Genomic DNA, 26,918 nt, shown 5'->3' on the forward strand with positions numbered 1-26,918 from the left:
GCAGTATTTGTGCTGAATTTGTGATATTACTTTGTTTATAATAAAATATCCAATATCGTTATTTCTATAATTATGTTTGTTCGTTTGTTCACCAAGTGAGCTGGGGTCCCTTTGGTGCAGAGATTGAGCTCTAACTGAACTATATTCAGGGTATTTGCTCCCAGAGGACTAGGCCTTGTGGATGTTGAGATCCCAAAAGTTGTCTGCCATAGTGTTCAAGTCATCGGGAGGATGTCATTCAGAACACGGCACCTTTCGGGGAGGTTTATTATGTAAAAACGAGAACACATCACCCCTTCTATACTATTAGTATTAGTTGATTATATCATGACTGGTGTGGGAAACTATGTATAAGTGACGGCTTCGAGTGTTTATATTGATAAACAATTCCTTTATTGGTAATTTGTACGATAAATCATACTTGCATACATACTTTGATAATAGTTTATAGGATTAGCTCACATATATTGCATTTAAAATTGCGTTAACTTGATCTAAGATGAGAAGTACGAATGAGTCGGACTTTTCGATTTACTCGTATCGTACGTACCTTTCAATTCTACTGAAAAGTTCTCCTTCTAGAAATCGCAGGTTACGGACTAATATTGAGCGTTTTCAAAAACTTGTATTTCTATATTCCAATCGTCGATTAACTTAAAGTTTAACTTTAAGAGAAACAAGCTGTTTAAATAAGTAAATTGTCTAGTAATTTTGTATAATTTTTGTTTTAGTTTTACTTTTAAATGCTTGCCTGACCTAAGAATTGTGTGTTTAATTTGTTCGCGAACGGTATATTTTCTCTAACATCGGCAAACAATTACATTTTACAACGACCCCAATGATAATAATTCAAAAACAAAAAAATCTGAATCGTACGTCGTATGACTATGAGTCGGACTTTTCAAAGTTGCGTACAAGTAGTAGTACGTACTTTTCCCCCAAAACGTGTCCGTACTTCTCATTTTAGAACTTAATCAAGTAATCAGTTTTTGCGTACTCACTAGGCACTAGCCAATTTGGCTAAAAAGGTTTTTATACAATTGCCGTTGTCTTGCATACCACTTTTTGCGGCTGGCCGGCGTGCACGAAAGAGGTATGCAACGTGTATCTGCAATATTTTATCTTAGTACGTGTTTTACTCTGAACTCATTCCATAGTTACTGCAGCTACCAATTGATAACAGTATTGTGATATAGCCGAAGGATCTTGTAGGTCAGCCATGTTTTCCATACTTCTCTATTTAACTCTCTATCACGATTTTTATGTTGACACGTCCGTGTGGAGCTCGGGCAGTATAACTGAGATTTAAACTGGTTACTTTCCACCGACTTATCAAAAAGCTAGCCACACTTGTTGTCTTAACTCTTGTCAAACCTTTTATGGACGGCTCTTGTTTGACTTTGTTCTCTATTGCTCATAATAAGGACTGATTTAATTTGTACTTCTCATTGTTTCACTTCAAAATCTGTTTATGGTACTACGCCAGTCATGCTTATTTTGTTATAGCTATGTCTGATCATTGTTCTTCATTCACAGCTAGGAAATTAAACAAAGAATAAAATAATTTCAGTTAAGAGAATATTACGTCTATATAACTTAAACTATGCAATAATCTAATATTCAATTAGTCTATCTTTGAGACTATCGCAATCTTTTATGAATGACTGATCTCAAAAAAAATTGCAGCAATTAAAATATACAACTTTTAAAAATCAAACATTTGCGAGCGGCCCTTATTCGATCAATTTGACTTTCGCTGTTCATAAACATAATTAGAGGCATCCATATGGATAATTTTAGCTGCTCACAATTTGATTCGTCAAAGAAAAGAGCCGATAAAGTAACCCGGCCGCTTACGAGATAATTGGGTTCGGGACGAAAGGGAAAACACTGGTTACGAGAAACAGGCAAGAAATTATGATTAATATTGCCTCTAATTTTGAATATATAACTAAATAACTCGAGTCAGTGGTCAATTGCACTCTATTTCTATTATTATACAGGGTGGGCCAAAAGTCAGTACCCATATGTTGGCCTTAATAGCTCAATCACTGAGTGCCCAATTGAAAAAATTCTTTCTGGTATTACTTACTACCACCACTGGTTCGAGAATTTGTCAAATCGAAAAATATTCGTGTTCATTTTTTTCAAATGAAGGTTCATTTTTGCATTTATTTGATAGTTTGGATAGTCGGATCAAGCCAAATTTTATTTAATAGTGTTTGGCCATTTAAATTACGTTTGTCCTGAAAAAATGAGAGTTCTAGCTTCTCAGATGACCGAGATATGAAGCATAACGAGTTTGTTCATTACGTGTGATCAGGTAATTGGGTTGAGGCTAGATCCGCATTATGGGAATCGTGTAGAGAGCCCAATTACGGTGTCGTAATTGGGTAATCATTGAGTACCCAATCAATTTTGCTAACGAGATAAACAAATTGCTTGATAACTTAGTCATTTTAAATCCGTTTCGCACCATATTTTCAGATCATATTCCGGATTAAATGACCTATTGCAATATGCTACAACGGAGTCTCTAACATGTTCACAAACACCAGTATAAGCAATTCAATGTTGATTGGGTGTGGCCCCCAAAAATCGAATTTTCAAATTTTGGTGACGGAATCCTCGAACAAGTAGGTACAGTATGCCATCTGCAAAGCAACAACTCTCAAATATAAAACACGGCGGAGGTATAAGACCCAACGTATGGGTACTGACTTTTGGCCCACCCTGTATATTGATCGCATTCATGCATTGCTGTGTCTCGCTGTGACCAGGTCTATCGAGTACTTTCACCAGTTAGCTTTAATGTGCTTATTGGATTAAATAAATACTAGCTTTTCAGCAAGCTGAGGCTTCAACCTCAGCCTTCTTTTATTCAACATTCGTAGTCTCTAAAGGTGCACGTATTATACAACTGCTCTACATCTAATAGTATAAATTGGGGAAAATGGGCGATTAGGTTTGGTCTCTATTCGGCCACTATACGGCCTCTATACGGCCTCTATATGGCCTTTATACGGCCTCTATACGGCCACTATATGGCCCCTACACGGCCACTTTACGGCCTCTATACGGCCTCTATACGGCCTCTATACGGCCTCTATACGGCCTCTATACGGCCTTTATACGGCCTCTATACGGCCTCTATACAGCCTCTATACGGCCTTTATACGGCCACTATACGGCCTCTATACGGCCTTTATACGGCCTTTATACGGCCACTATACGGCCACTATACGGCCACTATACGGCCACTATAACCAGAGTTACCTGGCACACTGGTGACGGGCATATCAATATCATGGACGAAGAATCCACAATCAGGCCGTAACAGTGATAAGATGTATTGTGTAACCAGCATTTCCCGTCGTGACCCAGGTCCCGGAATACGTCAAAATTCACAGGTTAGACTCCCTCAGTCTATTTATAGTTATACAATTAATGAACCAATTCAAGGCACGATGAAAAAAGAAAGAAGTCATTTAAAAAACAAATATTGATTGAATGATATCTCCAATGTAAGCATCATGTCTCAATAAGAGCGCTGTTGAATTGAATGTTGGACAGGAAAGAATTGAAGGTTGGACAATAAGGTGACACTATTTGACAATAAGCATATTAATATTATAAGCCTGCGCACATCACGAGCATCAGTTGTTAGAGGAACAATAGTAAATCATTTTGTTTAGGACTGCTCGCAACTGTTCAAAAACTGAACACACGCTGGCTCGGTTACCTCTGTTTCTCAGCCTGCTACTGGCTTCATGTGCCAGTTCATCCTGTTCTGGTAGAGCTATAGATGAACTTATAGAATACCTAGATGGAGACTACATAGTGGCAGCGATATTTACGATAGGCAGCTTAATACAAACGAGCCCGGACAACCAAACACATCCTAACGGATACTGTCTTAACTATACATATAATATAAGTCTAAATCCTAAGTTTTGTGGAATACTCTCAAATGTAGTAAATTCTTCCTTCAATGAAGGCTGCTTTCCGACATCACTGAAAATTGCAAAGGTAGTTCCTATCCTTAAGGGAGGCTCAAAACTAGATGTGAAAAACTACAGACCAATATCATTGCTCTGCACCTTTTCAAAAATCTATGAGAAACTCATGCACAGAAGAGTCCTTGACTTCCTGGAGCGACATAGCACTTTATTTGAAGGACAATACGGTTTTCGGCCGGGTCGGTCGTGTGAACATGCGCTCCTTGATGCAACCAACACGATTAGACACAACTTCTCCAAAAAAGAGGTCTCTCTACTCCTCCTACTTGATTTTAGCAAAGCGTTTGATGTAATTTCCCACGATATTCTCTTAGACAAACTGTATCATTATGGCATAAGAGGACTAGCACACCAATGGTTCAAGTCTTATCTAAGTTCCAGGAGTCAGTATGTTTCAATAGGGGGCACAAATTCTTCCTCACAGTCCATGAGACACGGAGTGCCGCAAGGCAGTATTTTAGGACCTTTACTTTTCATAATATATATCAATGACATGCCAAAAATCAAATCGCACGCTAAATTTGTTTTATATGCTGACGACGCAAACATAATTATCTCAGGTAAAAATCATCAAGAAATACTACAAAAGATGACCGAATTTTCACCTTTATTGATAAACTGGGTAGATCAAAATGGTCTTTCGTTAAACCTTAAGAAAACGTGCTACATGCTCCTCTCATCCAACAGAACCTCAACACCTGACGTAAATATTCAAATTGCAGGCACCACTATTGAGCGAAAAACTGAGGCCCGATTTCTTGGCGTAATTGTTGACGAAAAATTGACCTGGACCAGTCACATTACTGCTCTTAAAGCGAAAATGATGCGGTATATTGGTATTATGTACAAAATAAAAAGTCGGCTGCCGATTAAAGTTAGACTCCAGATATACCAAAGCTTTGTACAGTCTCATATAAACTATTGTTCATTGATATGGGGTTTTGCTGCAAAAAGCCATATAGATGCTTTATTCAGCAAACAGAAGCAAGGAATAAGGGCTATTATGCCTGGTTTCGTAAACTACTACTTTAAGGAAGGTGCCTTACCACAACACACAAAGCCATTTTTCAGTGAACATGAAATTCTCACTGTGCATGGTCTTATCGTTTACAACTCAATTATCTTGATGCATAAAGTTAAAAACATGCCACAATTAGTCCCCAAAAACATCTCTCAAGCTTTTCCCGCCGACATACCCACAAAACTTTCTGATCACACGTCAGCCTGCTCCTGGCTCCAGTTATACGGGAAAAGACACTTTCAAAACAGTATTTTCTACAAGGGACCACTGCTCTCTGTCTTCGCAGACAAAGCAGACGTTACTACACTTCCGACATTATTTTCGATAAATCTGTTCAAGAGTAGTGCCAAGAAAATGCTACTTAATCTTCAAAGTGATGGTGATGTTAACGAGTGGCAACCATTCCTACTGCACAATGTTCCTGGCCTAAGACAGTCTAGACGTGAAATTTAAACTTTTAACATTTAACCTGAATCGAATTTCAACTGAAACGAATATAATCTAAGTTTAAATTAAGTCTATTGTCTAATTAATGGCTTGCAACAGGGAGCAGTATGAAAATCACACAACCCAGCACATAGAAACTACACTAAATGACACAAATTTAAATGACAACTCGCAATTACTGACTACCAATATAATAACCGCTCGCATAACTACCCCCACTTAGCGTAGATAAGCAAGCATTTCACTGCCGCTAAATTCTTTTTCCATACATTAATCTCAATCGCGCACTCATAATTACTGTAAGCGCTGAGTTACCGGCCAAAATCATTAATCACTGATGGTAAAATTTTGCACAAAATTTTAAAAACAATAGTCCAAGCTGTTCAGTGCAATTCTAAACTTCTTAACCTATAGGTTATGGATGTGTAATATCATGTGTAGCGTGAAGCGTTGTGTTTTTTAAATCTGTAGTTCATAGTACTTCATGATCACAGTGTACTTTTTGATAAACCGTGTGCAGTGCCCTTTCCAGAGGGTTTTTTAAAAGAATTCTTTAACGTTACTATTTTCTATCTATTACTGTTTGTATTATAATTTTGAGTAAACATTAATCGAGTAAACCGCTCGATTCCCAATCAAAAATCAATCAAGTCTTTCTGGGGCATTCAGCGAACGTTAACTTTCCGGAGAACAATGTTGGCAGAGAGGACTAAATTAAGATATGACTCATAACTTTGTTTTATACCATTATAATTTTACGTGGGTAAACAGTGGTATTGTCACAAACAGAATTTCTAACAAGTTTGGAACAAATAAAAAAGTTCTTGGTGTTATAGGGATTGACCAATGACCATGGACTTTACTCCGAAATATTCGCACGGCAGACCACTTCATTTTACATCCCAACAGTTACCTAGTACATACATAATACATATATACATGTATATCATATACATACCTTTTTTTATCAAGACACTTATTTTACTTCGGTGTATTCCAACAGCCACATTGTTACATAAGTGCAACCAGCCAATTACAGGAAGCCGAAGGATCTTTTTGGCCAGTGACGGTTAAGGTAGTGTGTACCATACTTTCTTCGCCCAAGACTTTGCTGCAATGTGCAGCTCCTCATTTAACCCTCACACCCGATTTCTCGAGTATTCGCCTGAGTAGACCGGGGGGCTGCATAGACCACTCAGGACCCTTAGCTGAACGTCGACGACGCTCACCCCACGACCAGGCAGACACTGACAGTGGGATTCGAACTCGCAACCTAACGATTGTAAGGCTGGCGTTCTAACCAACTGCGCTACCTGGCCGTAATACCTTATCGGACCTTATTTGGACGGACATTAAATGGACGGACATTAAATGAACGGACATTTAATGAACGGACATTAAATGAATGGACATTAAATGAACGGAAATTAAATGAACGGACATTAATATGAACGCTAGAAGGCATTCAAAACCATCAAAAATCCGAATTTTTTTCTTTTTTTTGACGTTTTTTATTTCAGCAAATGATTTTTAAATCCATTTCTTATACAGTAAGTAAGAAAAGCAGTCGTTAAGCAGTAAAATGTTAAAATATGTGTCCACTCTTCGCATTGCCAAAGTTCGAAACGATCATTGTATCTTAATGAATCAGACGAAACAAGTGGTCCAAAGTTGATAATAAATGCTTACCCTCTCAGACATTATAATGTTGTGAATATCTGAACATTGTTCATCAATCTCAGTCCTTCTACGTCATCACACCCTATGAAATTAAAAGGGTACCTTGATACAATAATCTTTGGTTATCAGGGGTCACAAATTAGGTTTTGTTGTCCGTCCACTGGCTAGAAATTAATGGTAGATTCAGAATTCAGATATTGATAATGCACCAACCGAGACTAACTAAAAGTAAAAAGTTTTCGCTCGAGAAGCATGCACTCCGGCGGTTTTTGTGCATTTTTTGCAATTGCAAGCACTGTATGTACCTTTCAGCCCAAGTTTAAAAGTACGTACAGTACAGTTAATTTTAAAGGTACGTACCAAAAAAATTATTTGCACCTCGTAAAATTTCTGTGGGCGCTCACAACAAATCATATAAAACATAATATAATGTGTAAGGTTGTAAACCGATTGTTAGAATTAGAACAGAATTCTGGTGTTAGACTATTTCTAACTGATTTACTTATCAAAACAAAATTCTTTTGAATTCCTCGGAGCATTTTGGGTATTCATTTGTCAACACGTACCAGGGTAGCACGAACTAGCTGTTACTTCTCAGTTTCGTTCGACTTTCGTGAGGATACTGTACTTGTTAGCTTGAGGCTTGTTTTTCTTTTAATATCTCACACTTAGTATAATAAAAAGTTACAGTCCGTGTTCAATTGCCAAGGAATATTAAATATTCGTTTTGTCAAGTGCTCTAAGCTCTTCTGGTTAGTATTTGAAAAAGTACTCATCTTCAGCTCTGATTCTGTACTTTCTGATGTTTGATATTATTTTTAATTTATAATCATGGATTGAGGCTTTGCATCAATCATTTTTAACCAACTGCCTGGCAGTCTATTCAGCATGATTACACGATTCTGGATCGTTTGAGTGGTACGTTTTAAGTTTAGGTTTAACTGCTTTTGATTTCTTTAAGCGGTGAACGTCCTGTGGTTATATTACTTGGTAATAAGGTAATACTGCTTTTTAACGGTAATTGTACAAATGCTTAGTTTTGAGTTGTGGTTCTCAATTCACCAGGTAGCTCTTCAGAGAACCACATTTATCAGTTAAGTCAGATTTAGAATGCTAGAAATGGACCAGACAAATAAAGGACGTCCTGAAATTGACAAATGGAACTACGTACGTTGAGTTGGGGGATCCAATGATATTTTAACAAGACCACACTAGCGAGTAAAGAGTGCCTTATTACACACTATTTTAACAGACACTAAGTAGACGCTGGAACTGGAAGGAAGCCCTATATTATAGCGTTCACGAAGCCCTAACGTTTAAATAAAGTGTGTTCGACGTCTGTCTATAGGGTCCGTCCAAGTCAAATTTTCCCAAAAGTATTTCACTACAAACTTATTATCCAGGATGTGATAAATTTTTGATTTCGATCCATTTTAATTTTTATCGGATTAAATGATATCGTTCGAATTTGATTAATAGAAACATGTTTTTATAAAAGTTTTAAATAAGTAACAAGTCCGACCAAGTAAGTGTTTGAAAGTTGACTGATTATTTTGCAAACTGGTTAAAAGCGAAAAAAATAACAATACTCGAAAGTCAGTCAAATGTTGTTAAACTACAAGATGGACTTTTGGATTGCTAAAACTAATCAGTCGAGTTCAGTACTGAAGGCCACTGTTCAGACCATTAAGTTCAGAATGTTTTTGTGAGAGGTTTTCTGCTACAATTGCGCATCTTGTAATCGGCGTCTAGGTCGCTTTACTGGAAAATAGCTCCTGCAAGTTGTTATGGAACTATTAAAGAGGGTACCATACGTGATACGATCTCCAGTACGGTATTTAACATCAGACTAAAATTAAAGAGATTACTAGAGCAGACTCGGATTGAATATACAAATAAATAAATATTGAATATATACTCAATATTTATTATTACATTGTTACATCTAGAACTAAAATTATATCTATCAGTTTATTTTAATATCCAGCCATATTAAAACTGTAAGTGGGAGCAATCTGTAACCCAAATTGTGAGTGGCCAAATTATTTACAGCATAGGCATTTGAAAGAGGAAATAGCTCAAATAAATCGTTGAACGGGTGGATATGGTAGATTGATTAGTGATTAGTAATTACATGACTATTAGTGATTACTGAGCTACATATTCAAATGTAAAGTTACATCTTCAGTCTTCACGTATCTCTGATTGTAACTTTGTTGTAATCTACTCACTGCCCTTTTTAAAGCCGCCCCACTAAATCTCTAATCGCCCAAAATTTTAAAATTTTGTTGCGGACACGCCCCGAGGGTATGAAAGTGACTTCATGTATTTTTGGACGCTGATTCCGAATAACCCCCATGACGTAGGGCTTCCTTAAGGACTAAGGAGTAACAGTTTAAAAAATGATTTGGTTGCGTGACAGGCTATTAAAACGCAAATTCGATTGGGTTACAGTTGATTTAAGGTTATGGTTAGCTTCGGAGTTATGGTTATGCTTAGGGTTAGGGTTGGTGTTAGGGTTTATGTAAAAACCGTTTTGTTTGGCTGCAAAACCGTAATAACCCAAAACACGGAAACATGTTTGCCTGTTTGGGCGAGCGAAGTAATAAAAGCTCTTTAAAAAAACTAGGGCGTCGATTATTATCAATGAATTTATACTGGTACAGGAGTATAGCTATACGATTTCGATACCTCTATGGTATTTATTTCTGCTATAAAAGAGCTGCTGGAAGCCCGTGGGGAGCAGGAAATGAAATTTTATTTTTTTAACAATGTTGCCAAGATTTTGTTAGACCTAATAATACTAATAGTTACACTTTCTTCGTTTGTTCAGCAGGATTGCGCCAGTTTTATAACTAAATCAATAAATTACAGGATTTTCTACTTGCCAGGTTTCTACTTTGCATCTAAAACGCTAATCCAATATATTTATTTTGTTATATTACAGTTGCATACTCACATCGTACAGCGGATGTCAAAATAACCCTGCCTTTAAAATTGCCAATTTTTCATTTCCAGTCTGATCCATTTGTTTTGTTTGGTTAATTAAACTCAACTATACAAGTTTATAATTAGGCCAATTTCCCGACCATTTTATGCCCTAGATCATCAGATCTTCAGATCATCATTTAGAGCAACTAATTTGGATCATCTTAATTTACTACCAGGAACTTAATTCTAGTTACAGATCAATTTAGTTGCTTTGTTCAGTTTGTCAGTTTCCTTGCAGTATCCAATCCCCCAGCACTCAGCTTCAGGCCATGAGTTTAATTTCATGACATTGCTATTATTCTTTTAAAGTTTTAAATTGATCAATTTCCTAAATTTGCTGATTAACTAATGGTGATTAGTAAAATTAGTTATTTAAATATTTCCCTAAACCGGTCAAATCACTTTATATTTATTATAAATATTACATTACTACGTATATCTATTATAATAACTGTGTTACTGTTATGTGCACGCCTGCTCCGGCAAGCAAGGTTTCATTATCCTCCGCATCCTTATAATTTGTAGGTATCGGCAGGTGTTATTCAAATTATAACATGTATAATTATACAGGCATGTGTATGATTTGGTATTATATATAATATATTCTTATACATATATTATAGCCTTATGACTATCTTGGTCTGCTTGGTGTCATCCTTGCTGAGCGTTGCCGCTCATTTATTTATTACAATTTTAGAATAGATTTTATTTTCACGACGATTAATAATTCAAGTTTATGCAAATTCAGGATCAGAAAACATAAGACTGATAATAGATCTAGGAGGATCAGGATAGTGGGGGAGGTCAAAATAACTGTGAACATGTTCCCATACATGATACATATTTTTATTCATATTAGATGTTGGATTTTTGAATAATTGGGAGACCCTTTGAGAGATGAATGATGACCTGCTCTAGCAACCCCATTTTATAGAAGCTATTATAAGACCCCCCCCTCTAGAGAAGTTACGTCTTTAAAGGCCCATATAGATTGTTCTGTTAGAACCCCTCACCCCCTCATTCAGGCCCATGTGGCCGATATGAGGGTGAATGTGCTGTATACCTTATACCGGCGGGAAAGTGTACTGGTAATGTTGTTGTGTAATGTTCTAATGATTTGATTTCAATTTCTATTGATCCCGTTTGATGCGACAAGGAAACTATGCAACTCCTAAGTGATATTCCAATCCGGATTTTACATCATTGTGTAATGGCATTGTGTCTGCGGTGTGTTGTTACTCGTTATTTACCTGTGACAATATAGAGTAAGGGTGCAGCTACTTATAAAGCTATAAGTGGGGAGGCAACAATCTTCCGCCAGTGTGTGGTAAGTAATTATCACTATTGTTTCCTTCTTAGCGTGTGTGTATGTGGGTGCGTGTATTATATGGGTGCGTGTATGTGCGGTTTCTGAATCTAATGAGCAATCTCTACTCCCCCTTATTATATAATAAGGTAGAAAACCACAAGGTATCACAATGTAGTCAAGCCCAGTATCTTGGAGTTTGGTCTGCGTTGTACTTGTGCTTCTGCCTTCTGCAATTCTACCATGTGGCAGATAAGATAGCGACCATTACATTTGCATACTATTATACAGCTCAACCAATGTCTACCATATCTACCATGAGAGACATTGGTTAACCAATACCTTTGCCCACAAGTATCCAATCACGTAGCTCTCCATGTGGACCAATACCAATACCGCAGCAATACTGCGGCAGCATGCTCGAGTAATACTATCCTCACTGACATTACCAGGTTGCCATGCTTCCATAAACAGCAATCCTCTCAGCTAATTAGTACCCACTGTGTGACTTGCAATCTTATTATTAGCGGTCTTGTATAATTATACTCTCGCAGGCATTGTGCTATTCAGCTCTCCATTATTATACCTGACGATTCAAACCGTTACACAATGACAATGTATTTATTCGCACATGCCTTCGAAATACCTGTGCGTTGTTAGGCAGCCAAATTTCACGCTATTCCTCAAAATATTTCAAATGGGCGCACATAACAAAGACAATGGTAATCATTTATTTCTTGAATCTAATCGGTATTCCATGATTTCTTAATAAATCGTTTACTTTAAGGAACCAGCGAGCCTAACAAACTCGTTGTAGACCAAAATTGAGCGAAAGATTGGTCATTGCGTTGTTCATATACATTTGCCGTTGTTAATTTTTAAGGCTCAAGTTTTGGTAACTTTCCATTGCTTATTTTTCGGATCTAAATACTTAAATGGTTCGTATTAGGAGATTAGGCTTCAAATAGTATTACAGGACGTGATCCATCTTACTGCTACGTTGAATTCTTTAAAGTCAGCATGTATTTTGGGAACAGACTACAGTATTTAGATAATAATGTATTTTGGGAACAGACTACAGTATTTAAATAATAATTCGGCCGACTCAATATTTTAAGCGAGTTGAAATAGTTTCAACTTGAAACTACGAGATAGCAGGACCAGATGTGAACCTTTGCCTTATGTAGTAGTGTCACCATGGTAACATTACTAAATAACATTACTAAAAATTGTTATTTGTTGGCTTAGAAAGGTTAAACAAATCTGTGAAATTGACGAATTGGCAGCAAAAAACTCAACAACTCGCTTGGCTGTTGATATTGTTCATTACGAAATAGCTCATTGGTTGTGTCCTTCAAAGCATGCGGCTCTGTATTTATTATTTAACCTTTATCAGCGCCTGTCTTGTTGTTGAAAAGCAGGCCCTGCTCCACCACAAGTATAACAGGTCAGCTACTCAGACCTCACACTCTGTTGATATCTCTTTAGGGAGATTTGTGGTCTCAAAAGTTTAAAACTAATCATGTCTGCTTTTAGCGTCTCCTTTCCCCCTATGTTTACAGTTAGACCCACAGGGACACGTTCTAAGTGTAGCAACTATTTAGTATGGGTTCTCCTTGTGACTAACGAAATATGATCACGTGTTCATACTACTGTATCTCGTTATAACTCTCTCTATGAACTGATGCATGAAAGAGAAGATGCTGCAGTGGCATGCAACTTTGTCTCCTCTACTTTCCATAAAGCTACATTTTTACACCATTGTTCGGTGCCCTGGAGGCACTTTCTGTTTTTGTGGCTTCAAAGTGTCACCAAGACGACGTGCAGCTTTAGTTCTAGTTTGAATGTTAGGTTTCTTTATTTTGCTGCTCATTAGACAGTTCATTACCGACTCATGACTCATGACTATGTATCTATATTTGTCCGTCTGTAACTTACAAACGGACAAAGATAGATAAAAAGTCATGTCGTCATGAGTCGGCAAAACTTACATAATGTAAGTTTAAATGAACAAATATTTTGCCGGGGCTGCCACTCCGTATTATATAAACAAAACCAAAACGGGACCCGCTAAGATATGGTATAATTGGCCATGTTATTGCTGGCCTATTATTTACATAAATTGTAAAATGCTTTTTAACTTTTTAAGTTGACTTGGATCTCAAAGTTGGTTCGGAGCCAAACGTTTATCTGCTATTTAAAAAGCTGTTTCTTTTGTTGTATTTTGCAAGTAATCTTGGCATGGCTTTGAGTTTGACTCAATAGCCTTATTCATAGCCTTCCCGCAGAAGATTTTGTTGATACCATGTTGTTTATATCACATGTAAATGTTGTGATTAATCATGATTAAGTGGTTACCTTCTAGCCACTTAGGGGCCACTTGTCCTTACGTTTTGTTATGAAAATATTGAATCGATGATGATGACATTGGCCTCAGATGGCTTTGACGTGTGCCTTTTTTCTTACCAGCTGCATTTCTGGCAACACTGTCGTTGTGATAGTTTAATATTTTACTTATTTCAATGGTATGTTTTTGAGCACTTGACAAGTTAAAGTAAAGAGGCCCTCCATCAAGCTAAGATTTATTTTCTTGCTGCTGCAAGAGCAAGCAGGCAAGTAAATATATTCAAGCTTACTAGTGATAAACAGGGGGCAGTGCAGTATATTGTATAAGCTTGTTGAAAACTGTCGCTCTAGGGGGTAATCGCCGTGTGTAAGGTCCACAATCCACATCTACTAAGGTCATTAGGTTTTCTTTGTTAGGAATGCATCTTGTTATATCTGGCAGCTGTTGTACGACAAGCTTGGAGATCAGTGTATTGTTTTCTTCACAAACATGAAGTCATTTGGCAGGGATATTCCAGCCAGTCGTGCTTTTAATTTCGCTTGATTATTCCTTTTCTTGAAAATATGATCAAACAATTTATATTTGTAGTGAGGATATTTGTTGTAAAAATATTTGTTGTTGTTGATCTTGCTAACAGCAATAAAATCTCCGGTACTTCGCCTGCAAAAATATCTTCCTCCTTCTCGGCCGAACTGCAACATTTTAAAACTTTTTAACGTCTCGGTAAATTCTTGCAATTTAATTAAGAAGTCTACTTTCCAGCAAGTTTTAACAAAGTGAGCCCGACTGAAGAACACCTGCTACTGCACGCGCTTGATAACAGCATTTTGTTCGGAGTAAGTTAGCATCAACTTTGGAGATTTCATATTGCATGGAAGAAAGAGAAAAAGAGGAGCAAAAAGGAGGGGAGACAGAGGAGAATGGAACGGAGAAGGACGAGAAGAATGATGAGAATGGAATGGAGAAGGATGAAAAGAAGGAGAATGGACAGAGCTGTATGAAGTGTAACGGATCGGTTACCAGACCCGCCTCACCAAGCAGTGACGAGGTTGTGGTCATCAACGTGGCAGGACTCAAGTTTAGGACCAGGAGGAGTACTTTGCAGAAATTTCCTGACACGCTTCTAGGTATGAGTTTACACTTTACCAATCAGAGCTGATTTCTCGCGTCAAGTGTGGATCTTTTATCGTGAAGAATTTGATACTAAAGACAATCTTCTAAAAATGTAAATTTCTGATGAAACATTAATTATGAATTAATAATTCGTAATAATTAAATTGCTTTAATCATAGCCCGTTCATAACCCGCGTTATCAGGCTATATTGTTATATAACGCCCTTATTAATGGGCCATGATTAAATCGATCTAAATTCTAATTATTACGAATTAGCGCGCTATTATTACGTATTATCTCGCTAATTGGACAAATTAGCTTTAATCACACGACAGGCAGAAGCAAACATTTTATCTGAAATCATTAATACATTATCCTGTTAAAGGCTCCAAAGAAATCGAGGAGTATTACGTGAAGGAAAGGAAAGAGTACTTCTTTGATCGGTGTAGATCAACGTTCGAAACAATCCTGTATTACTACCAGTCACCGGGCATAGTCTGCCTACCTTCTTCAGTTAATCCTGATGTTTTTGTGGAAGAGCTGAGGTAAGTTAACTAATCAGAGAGCTTTATTCTAGTCACGCGTTTCAAACCAGCCAATCAGAGAGCTGTTTTGTTTGCAGGTGATTCAAACTAGCCAATCAGAGAGTTGTAATTTTTTCATGTGATTCAAACTAGCCAATCAGACTCGGATAGCTGTATTCTTTTATCGTGGATCATACTAGCCAATTAGACATCTGTATTCCACATCACTCAGGTTTTTCAAGATCGAGAAAAAGATAGTAGACAAGTTCAACGCAGTGGACAAGTTGACTGGTATAGATCAGGTAGCAGGGGAATATGTGTGCCCGTTGCAGCAGAAAACCTGGCTGGTAAGATTTTCGAATATCTATCGTCTTTCTCAAAATTGGTCAAAATCGCTTTATTAATGCTTTTCATACAAGTTACAACAAAGTGCTATGTATCCTGGGTTTGGATATTACCCGCTTAAAATATTTCCATCCTGATACATAATACTCAATAAATGTAATAAATATTTTGTAGTGTTGTAATTTGTAGTTTATAATTCATTTTTTACCTGACTTAAATTTTCAGTTGTTTGATGATCCAAACTCAAGCAAAGTGGCAAAAGTCATAGGCTACCTCGACCAAATTGTGATATTATTGGCTGTGGCTGCCCAGTGCATTGAGTCTCTGCCGCTCTTGAGGAACAAATCTCTCGAAGAAGAAATCATCTTCAGTTCATACAGGTTAGTAAATTGGTGATAATGAAATAAACTGATAATTAGTATTATGAATGTCGGCAACTCCGTATTTCGACAAGAGCTGGTAATTGGTCGGTGCATATCCTGCACAATTGACTATCGTTTTGACAGCAGCAACTAACAGATTACTATTAATTCCAGAGTGAAGGACGCTAGTGAAGCTCTAGTAATGGTGGAGTATGCAAGCATAACATGGTTCACCATCATCTTCATAGTCCGAGCAGTATCCTGTCCAGACAAGATAGCTTTCTGCAAATCCATCCTAAACTGGCTGGACGTCCTGGCAGTGCTCCCTTTCTACCTCCAACTCCTCCTCCTCCCCACAAAACCCTACCTCACCGTACTCAGATTCTTCAGAACAATGAGAATTGTAAGGATCTTCAAGATATCCAGATATTTTGAGGGCCTGTTCGCGCTGGGTCGAGCTCTGAGCGCAAGTGCGGGAGAGCTGCTCCTTCTCTGCATCATGTTAGCAACATTCGTGGTGCTGTTCAGCAGTCTGATATACTTCACGGACAGTTGTGATATAAAGGAGTGTTTGAATGATGGGGAGGAGTGTGTTGTGAACGTGTGTGAGGAGGGACCCAACCAGTTCGACAGTGTAGTGGCTGGGTTCTGGTGGAGTCTGGTAACCATGTCAACAGTGGGTTACGGAGACTATGTCCCTAAAACACCACTGGGGAAGGTGGTGGGAGGAATGTGTGCCCTCACAGGGATCCTGGTGATCTCCCTTCCCTTCCCTCTCATCATCACCAACTTCAACAAGTTCATGAGGTCCCGAGCCACCAAGTCCAAGGTGTATGCTACGATAGCTGACGGGTACAGTGATGAGGTTCCCTGCCATATACCTGAATATACGGGTGTGGCCTACGGGTTCGAACTCGATGAGAAAAATCAAAAACAGAAAAACTTTTACAAGAAAATTGAGCAAAACGAGACTACAGCCGTGTGACATGAGTAATTCTTGAGATTTCATTTCTACTTTCTCTTTCGAGGGATAGGATATGAAGCTTTGCTATTAGCTGATGTGTGCAATTAATTCAGATGTCAGAATATATACATATACAGGGGACCAAAAGTCAGTACACACTACACATACGTTGGGGCTTATTTCTCAGTCACTATAAAGGGTCCGACTGAAATACTTCTTTCTGACACGAATTGCTATTATCACTCATTCGAAGAATGTAACAAATCAAATAATAACTATTATTATATGCTAATTTTATCCGATTGAACGTTCATTTTCGCGTGTTTTAGATATTTCGAATGATTGGATCTAGTCAAATTATTATGCATTGTGTTTCGCCTTATAAAATACACTTGTCCTTAAAACAAGCTGTAGCTAATCAGATGATCACGAATATAGACTATAGAGTTTATTCATTACATAAGATCTAATCAGGTGATTGGGTTGAAACCATATCCACACGGTGGGTGACGTGATCTAATTCGTCAAGTCACATTTTTAAAACGACAGTTGCGCCAGGATCTCCCGTTGCGCCAGGATCTCCCGTTGCGCCAGGATCTCCCGTTGCGCCAGGATCTCCCGTTCCCCTCCCCGCCTAGTCGTTAACTTTGGGAGGAGAAATTTAAACCTCCTGCACGATTTTCAGATACTTGCCCATTAACAATTTAGATTTTTGCAAAGAATTCCACTCCAGAATGGAAAAGTGCTGTAATTCTTAAATTGGCAAACAAATTATTAATTAAGATTCGATTGACGATATAGTCCTTATTCCCATTCAGCAAAGGAAGATAACTCATCGTGCTGTTATTCAATACGATAATAATGCAACAGATCAAGTCAAATAATAATCGTGACCTTGCAGTCTCATGACTGGGTGTTAAAGAATTTTAAGCCGGGCAACAGGGCCGTCTATATAATCTGCATCACAAAATATAATTGGATTTCATGATTAACAATAACATGGCGCAACTGTCGTATCTGATTAAGCGGTTTTTATATTTATCGGTTTTGATTCGTCATCTTCCCATGGTAACTTGGTATAGAATGGGTGAGAAAGGGCGCAACTGTCCGGCAGCCCTATTGGGATCGTGAAGAGAGCCTATAAATTACAGTGTCGTACTACTAAGGTACTAGCACGCTATCAAATGATTACCCAATCAGTTTTGCTAAAGATATCAACAAATTGCTTGATAACTTCGTCATTTTAAATCTGTTTCGCGTCATCTTTTCAGATAATATTCCGCATTTACTGACTTATTGCAATATGTTTAAATGGTGTTTCTAGAATTTTTGCAAAAATGAGTATAGTAATCAATTCAATGTTGAATGCGTGTGGCCTCTGAAAATCGAATTTTTTAATTTTTGCGACGGAATCTTCGAATGATTAGTTGCAGTATACCATCTGCAAAGTTACTGGTCTCAAATTAGAAATGCATGGCTGTTGGTATTTTATAAGAGCAAGCGTATGTGTGCTGACTTTTGGTCCCCTTGTATATAAAAGCTGCTGCTGGCGTGAGAGCATGGCGATTAACTTTTTTTCCACAAAGGCTCTGCGATTAATTCCTCTAGGAGCAACTGATTCAGCTGTACTTAATAACAATGATCTGTCTGACCCGGAAAGTCAGGCTAACGACCCAATAATATTAACACACGCGTGTGTGAACAGCAGCCGTTTTTAGAGAGCAAACAAAACGCCAAACACGGCCCAATTCAGCAATTCAACGTAGGGAGAGCAGGGTTGGACGCAAAGTACACTGTTTTAATCGTGCGGGGAGAGGGAGGGAGAGAGAGAGAGCTAGCGTTTCTCACAGCATTTCTCACACCGTTTCTCACAGAATACAACGTTTTACTTTGCTGTCACCTCCTGTCATGAGGTGCTTGTCACTTGGCAGATCTAAACAGTTATTGCCGAACAACACTAGCAGCGGCCTTATCGGTGAATGCTTTCACCTTTTCTCTTGCACATTTTGTCCGCTTGAAGTAAAATATTATTAGGAGCCGGTTGGATGAGTTTCACCCAACAGAATGTTCACTCTTCGACATCTAAGCCCATCCGCGTTTTGTTGAGGTTAAGGGTTTCGATGAGGGTTTACCTCAGGGTAAAGATTATGGCTTTTAAGGAAACGTTCTTGATTTATAATCTTAGAATCAAACGTTGTGAAATAAATAATCGAGCTGAGAATAGATTAGATTTAAATGACTGCTGTTGCAAATATTTAATAATTTTATTGAATAACTCAGACTATTTCTGTGAAGTTCTTACTAAAAACAAATATCATCCAACAATTAAAACTTACGAGTCAGAGTACGACTAATACATGAAATTGATATTCAGAGGTCTGCAAAATGTAATGTACAACACCTCCGATTAAGTCGTTTGCATTTGTATCTCGGCCAAATCAATTAAAGAAGACGTCTGTTCAAATGTTTAAAGGTTTCAACGTTCATTAACATTCAGACACTGGAGTTTGCAACACAATATTGTTTTGGTTCCCCGCTTAGTTTTCCAGAGTGTTACAGTTAATAATTTAGCAGCAATCGCGCTCTGCAAGTGCAATCTGTCACGGCTTATTTGCCGCAGTAACTGCACACAAGTACATTGTAGTTGCAAAAATTCACCAAGCAAATAGGACCGATCACTTCCGAGAAAACAGTTGACAGTCTGTAGCAATATAACAAAAGCACCCGTCATCGTTGCCGCGGTTCTGGAATTACATAATTTGTCCTGTTTTTCTGCATTTTTGTGTGCAATTTTGCAATAGAAATGATATTATTATTTAAGATTCGGGATCGCATAATTTACAATTTCCTATTGCACATAAATATTGCCTTTGGCTTTACTACAGATTGTACAGTTGAATTGGACGTTTTTGTTTCTGGAATGTTTGCAGCTTCGATCATAAAGAATCGAGTGTTTGTTCCTTCAAAACTGCTTGAAAATAAAAACCTCTTTAATGCTATATCCAAACTTCGATCAACTATTTGGAAATATTTTACACTAATTTGAGATCTTTGATAGCATTATTGCGATGATTACCCTTCTCGTTAAAAATATCAAAGGTTTGATCGTGATAACCTTGTAATGATAACAGTGTCATGATAAAGCCGGGTCGAGGTATAGATATTGATACTCTGGGCAAGCTTCTGCCGGATAAACCGGGGGACAGTAACGGGGCGGTGAAGAAACCCAAGAATACGACCAAGAATGACAACGCAGAACATCCGTGAGTACTCATAAGTCATATTTCTATTAGTATTGGTAGGGTATATTAATATGTAGTTCTACTTTTTAAAAGACGAACCAATGAGTAATGATTAAAAACAATTGTCTGTCAATAGTCAGTACGTATCTGATTTTTATTAGCGAATACTTTTGGTCAACAACTATATTTATTATTTTTCATCAAATTTGTTGATGATCAGTTTTCCACGTCGCGACCTATCATGTAGATGCACTATTAAGTAGTGTATAGGTTTGTAATTAGGATGATTTAATTGCGATCAGTGTTAATTCCGTCCAATTAACTAGGAAATACAACTCATTCATAACACACTACCTATTGTGTGATTTGCAATTGCATTATATGTATGTGATTTACATTAAACCTAAATTATGTTGAAAAACAAAATTCGTCGAAATATTTGTTAATTATGATTTAAAATCATTCAAGTACGTTACAACTCAAAAACAAAATTTAAATAAAATTACGGTTTGATCCTAAAGCAGCTGCTTATATTTGCAATGAAAAGTACTTATTGCAAGAGATCAGCCACGCAACTAATCAAATCAATTACTATAAAATGCATAAAGTAATGTTTGGTCTTATTTCTTTATTTGATAACATCAGGGTGTGTTGTTACCCAACAGGAGAAAGAGAAACAATTGCACCACCGGGTACGTTTAGATTAACTATAAAGTTATAAGGGAATATAGGGAACAACTACATGAGGACACAGTTTTAGGGTTGTAATTGTATCAATAATTGCATGATGCATTTAAGCCGGTTATACTTATAGCTAGCAGGATGAGTGCAAATGTGTTATCTAAATAAGGACTGGAGAGTTTATTATTTGGGATTGGATTGATTTCAGAGGAGATCCAGAAATCTCTCTCGCTGGAACGGGACTTTACCGAAACTGGGATTATCTGGTCGATCCAGGATTCTATCAGAAAGCAAACAAATCATTAACAAACCAATTATGGTTTCGTGTTAATATGAGTTTTCTGGTTTTCAAAGATGTGTCTTTATGATTTTTTGAGTTGGCAGCGCTCGAATATCATGTAGCACACAGATTACACATGTTACATAACTTTATGCATTATAATATTTAACGTAAACATAAATACTTAAATTATCTCAAATGGCATCTATGCCATGCCACGAAAACACACCGAAAACGCTAAATATGCATGCTACAGCGTTTGCAACATAGCATGCAAGCTTAACTCTGACGACATCGAACGTAAGGCCATCCACCGATAAGAAATATCATTATTGTCTGTTCTTTTGTTTCGCGTTCTGTTCTTACGACTTACTCCTACACGTATTTTAGACGCTTCTGCTTAGGTTAGACATTTAACTTGAGGGATACAACTTTTGCCAGGACGCCAGTTTCATCTCGTGACAGCTTGAATAAATCATTTATTATTTCCAACTTGTGAACGGTTTAAATTTAGTTCTAAAATAGAAGATGAAAAGTAAATTTTAATTAATATAATTTCTACCACTTTGTTTAGAGTTTAAGTACTTGAGTAGTGGCCGTTAGTTATGTAAACTGTATTGAAACGATGTCCAAATAGATCACTATAAGACTATTATATGGTTCATAAAGATGGTTTATAAAGTCAAAGATGGTTCATAAGGATGGTTCATAAAGATTGTTTGATTCAACAATCCTTGTCGCGGCTTTAGGAACAAAACAATTTTGACATTAAACACATTATCAAATTGAATATTATCACATTGAATATCAGAATATTGAACGCATTGAAATCTTTTATAATGCCCTCAGGGACGTTATATGTGATAATGTGTCATGAGGGAGAAAAGTGATAACGCTAAATTTTTCTCAGGGAGCATTATCAAAACAGGTATATAGGAACAGCGAGAGACCACTGTCATTTCTCGTAATACGTTTCCGGCTCCAGAGTTAATTAGTTTCAAAACAAATTACCCTGGCGTTCTATATATTAGACACTATATTGTATCATGCGCACGTATCACATTACACCCCTTCCAATCGGACAGTCAGGCATTATAATACTATAATACCTCCGCCACTGAGTGCTGCGCGCTATAATTCCCGACAGCTTGCTGGAGGGAATTTGCGGGCACGAAGTTGCGGAGGTATTATATTTTATAATACGTTCCGGTTCCGATTGCAGAAGGGGTGTAATCCGATACGTGCGCATCATACAATATAGTGTCTAATATATAGAACGCCAGTGTTATTTGTTTTGAAACTTGCCGCCAGCCAGTCTGAGTCTGGGCTGATAATACCCTCGCTTCTCTTGCGGGAAAAATGAGCAAATTATCAGCCCTCGGTGTCCCCGAGTTTTAGTGGATATAATTCCCGGAAGGTATTATAACTGATAATACTCTCTCACTCTATCAGGTCGCGCAAACCCCCTCACTACGTTCGGGTGTTATCATGCGCGGCCCTCAGAGCGCGAGAGCATTATTGCGTTATATCTAAACACCTAACACATAAAATTACATATCGAATTCCATTGTTTTCATGCATTACCTACCTTTACCGATCATTTTATAGTTCCTTTTCTTAATGTGTGTTATTGTTGTAAAGTTTAAAATCGCTCATCAATTGATTGATCTGGCTTTAGCCCCTTATGATAAAGTCACTATTATGACGCTACATTAGAACTAGACAGAAACAAAGTGTGAAGGGCCTGAACGGAACCCCTCGGTTTCAGTTCCTTGTTTAACACTGCCGTACAGCAAGTTTACTTTATATTAATTACTTTTTCGCCACTTACTTTTTAAATTTATAGTAGTTTAAATAATAATTGGTGGCTTTACAGCGATTCCCACTTTATGTTTCGAATTCCACCCAAAAGTTTAATAACACATGTGGCATAGACAGTAGGCAAAGCACCGGGCCATCATATTTATCACAACATATGTCTTGACGAATTATAGCAGTGATAAAGGGACCGTGTTTATACGGGCACAGGGCACTATTATATAGGGACACAATTCTAGAGATCTAGGAAGTAGATGTACTATAACCCGTTATTATTACACCCAAACAGTCTTCCCTATAGTTCTATTTGTTAAAGTTTTAATTTGTACTTTTCCATGTATTTCATGTGCAGAACTTTGACTGTTGCATACTGCTCAGTGCTAACCAGTTCAATTAGATCACACAGTTTTTAACATCGTATGGCAGTATCTTTAAAAGTTTAATAATCTAATGAGTAATCATGATAGTCTAAAAGAAAGGCTGATGTTCTACCTTTCAGCGTTCCAACTCAATCTTGAAGTAGCCTCGAAAGAGATCTGAAATTGATCATTTATATGTACCTAGTGTAAAAATATACCGGCCACCGGGTACCCCGATTAACCAGGGTAATTTCATCTCCCGAGAACCCCGGTACGTGTAAATTAGGGTTTGACTACAGCTATAATACTTCTCCCAATTCCGTCCCCTTGGTAGAATAAAGGAATAAGCTACACCGCAGTTCACAATTTATAAGAGTGTAACAAGTCAGCTGCGTAGCCAGCAATGATCGGCAGGGCAAGCGAAGCCTCCCCTTTTGCCGGGACTCAGCTGCCCTGGCAGATAATACTGGCTACATGGCTTGATCCTGCAAAAAGAATATTGCAAGAATTCTTAGACGATCATAATTGATTATATTTGGATAATATTAATAATCTGCCTCCTTACAGAATGAAATTGTAATGTAGGTGGAAATAATTCGATCAGGTTGCTTTGCAATTATGCGGCTAACAAATCCTGCAGAACGCCCAACTGAACCCCAACTTAATCCTTGTTACATATCCAGTTAGTATACAGTTAACGCATTGTATCGTATGATCATGAAATGATATCATATTAGGTTTATATAATTGCTTTGGATATTTGTATAGGAAGAACATTGTTAAGCTTTTTCCGCAAGCCCCTTTGTTGTTAGAGAGACTTGTTAGTGTAAAGTGGTAGTGCAGTGCTAATGTATTGTTGTGTGTATAAGCTATGACTTGTTTAAAGTAGTATAGACTTGTCTTGTATAGTAGTAGTAGACAGCAGTTTTTAGCTGCTGTCAGATAAAATGTTGTCAGTTTGACGATATAATGTCTTCCCTGCCTTTTTATCGTTTTAATAATATCGTTCCTTAGTCAAAATCAAAGCAGCAAATCAACTACAGTATACAGTCTATACTACGACTACAGTCCACAATTGCTTAAACCGCGGAAGTGTACTTCAAGGCAGGCCCGATATTAGTCTGAAATGTATTAGAAAGTGCCTCCGTCATCTACTCATCCAAAATTACTTGAAGTGCACTATACTCCAGTGACATATCCTCTTAGTAACGTCACTTGATTTGAAAAGATCTCACATTTTCATACCCTTCATGAACGAAGTTCAATATCACGATCCTTTTAAGAGGGTTTAAGAGCCTGTGGTCCTGTTGATCTTTATAAGCACTTCATGTAGTGTCATGTAGCATTATCAATTTTGTTTTCTCAGGAAATCCATTATACTATACGTTAATGTATTGTCAAATAAAAACGCAACTTATGTTAATTAAAAAGTTACTTTGTTGAATTTTCTCGATATCGACATTTTTGTTATTTCACAAATAACATGTTCCTATAACCAAAAAAGGTTTATCATTTTTCAATATTGTATTTAGAGCTCATTCCAAACCCCTAAACAGCCAAGAAACGATCAGCCTCTAAAGAGCAATAAGAACCCCGAAGAAGAATACCCCTGAAGTAAGGGGCCCGTTTAACAATTTAATAGTGAATGTGGTTCGGATTAGGAGACTCCAATAAATTCTACAAGATATCAGACTACGATAAGACTGGCCTCTGCCAGACCACCTATACATTCGTTGAGGAGGAAGACGGCAAGCTGTCCGGAGAGTGAGTGTTAAACCTAATTCTACACGTCATTATATATATAATTATCTGTCATTATCTAATTATATATGTAATTATGCGTTATAATATAATTATCAAAATTTCTCTCAACTTGGCGTGCATTTTCTCAACTTGCTCGTACACTTTTTTTGACAGAAACTTAACGTTCCGACGCCACAAAACCTTATAAATGGAAAACATCTGATCTCCACCAAACTGGCAACAATTCCGTTCCATCACGTGACCACTTCTTGGCTGGTTCGCACGAGTTACAACTCTGTGGGTACATGGAAACAAATTAAAGTCGTTAAGAGTGAGGTTAAAGGAACAGATCCACCTCGCCACCTACCCCGTTATAAGCCGTACAACCTCCCTCACCTACACCTGTCACTAACACCCTCATCCGCGCCGTACGTGCACTTGATTAGCTCAGAGTTTGGTATTTGCCGAATTATGATTTCGTATTGTTTTCAAGTTGTTGAGCCACCTTTAGTGGGAGTTTCGTGTTTGGTTTAGGCGGAGATTAGGAGTGTTAACGAGATGCATGTAGCCCGGTGTCCTGTAATAATCCATTACTGAGTACTGGTGTGCGGGAGATGTTACCAATTTGATGCTTTCAACAGTCTCATTATCACTGGCAGTGCTTTAGAGATACTAATACTGTAAAGACAATACCACATCACTTGTTGCATCTGTTTCGTTTATAAAAGTGTATGGCCAGAATTCAATTAATACCAGGTTTTTGACAATTGTTACTACGCGAGTATTAACCGGCCATGCCAGGATCCAATTTGCTGCGTCTATTTTAAAGTTAACGTTTTAAAACAAAATGCAAACATGTCACATACCTTCGTTATATAGTTATATAAGAAAGCTTGATGCCTATATACTTACATACGCGGCAGAAATTTTTAGAATGCACTGGAATAACAGGAATAGGCAACAGTTGGCACATGTAACAATCTGATTACAGTGTGTGTTATGTTGAAATATATTATAACGGAAGTATCCGCCACCGGAAGAATACTCAGTTACACATCTGACATCACACTTAGGGCTACCAAAAATCAGGAGAATGTAGACCTTCAATCTGTCAGAATACCTCAAGAGGCACTGTAGTTCTAGAGGTTTTGATAATATCCCGATGAGAGTATCTTAGTTTTAAATGACAGTCTGTCTCGAAAAGCCGAGGGGTTGATCCACAAGCCTGTAGCATTGCGGTTTAAAGTCAAAATTATGAATGAAACTGTTTGATTGACAATAATTCCAAAACACACAGTTAACCTGAGAGCAAACGTTTTGCCGCTCTATACTTCCAATTCTAGAAACTGCTGCGAGATTCTTTGAAGGCTAGTGGCGGTCCAATTGAAATATAGTAAAATTGAAAGTGGTAAATCAACCTGTCATCTGCGGCTGCAGTTAGCACATAACAAGCTCGCTCAACGGTCGGTCAGTAGTCGCTCCACAGTCCTGTTCACAAGTTCTCCAAGGTTTTGACTTTTGTGCACTATTATACTGACAAACATTTTCTCAGTGACACCTGCAAACTTGTTGACCGTGATAAGTCTTAACCTTATATGGTATAAACACTACCATGGAAACATTACCCTATGTATGTACATAAGAATAATCTCTCCCAGCCATCCTTAGATCATTG

At 37.6% G+C, this 26,918-nt stretch overlaps 2 protein-coding genes across 4 annotated transcripts in view; one reads left to right on the forward strand and one right to left on the reverse strand.

Annotated features, from left to right (window-relative positions):
- Positions 1 to 16,580, reverse strand: part of LOC134819637 (Golgi-specific brefeldin A-resistance guanine nucleotide exchange factor 1-like) — a 391,238-nt gene extending 374,658 nt beyond the window's left edge. Inside the window, exon 1 of the mRNA XM_063829683.1 lies at positions 16,524 to 16,580. The gene's annotated coding sequence lies outside the window, so the exon portion shown is untranslated. The remainder of the gene's footprint in view (positions 1 to 16,523) is intronic.
- LOC134819642 (potassium voltage-gated channel subfamily A member 2-like) overlaps positions 1 to 26,918 on the forward strand; it is a 114,442-nt gene that overhangs the window by 34,303 nt on the left and 53,221 nt on the right. The window contains exons 1-6 of one of the 3 annotated variants that reach the window (XM_063829693.1): positions 11,368 to 11,485; positions 14,574 to 14,938; positions 15,311 to 15,470; positions 15,682 to 15,796; positions 16,020 to 16,174; positions 16,331 to 17,417. The exons of 1 other annotated variant lie outside the window; for it this stretch is intronic. In XM_063829693.1, coding sequence (XP_063685763.1) covers positions 14,683 to 14,938; positions 15,311 to 15,470; positions 15,682 to 15,796; positions 16,020 to 16,174; positions 16,331 to 17,141 — 1,497 coding nt within the window. In that variant the 5' untranslated portion in view covers positions 11,368 to 11,485; positions 14,574 to 14,682 and the 3' untranslated portion in view covers positions 17,142 to 17,417. Of the gene's footprint in view, positions 1 to 11,367; positions 11,486 to 14,573; positions 14,939 to 15,310; positions 15,471 to 15,681; positions 15,797 to 16,019; positions 16,175 to 16,330; positions 17,418 to 26,918 lie in introns of those variants that run through there. One more of the 3 variants, XM_063829692.1, reaches the window with a different exon arrangement.

This window comes from Bolinopsis microptera, chromosome 8 (assembly GCF_026151205.1).
Source record: "Bolinopsis microptera isolate Bmic1 chromosome 8, MBARI_Bmic_1.0, whole genome shotgun sequence".
NCBI lineage: Eukaryota > Metazoa > Ctenophora > Tentaculata > Lobata > Bolinopsidae > Bolinopsis > Bolinopsis microptera.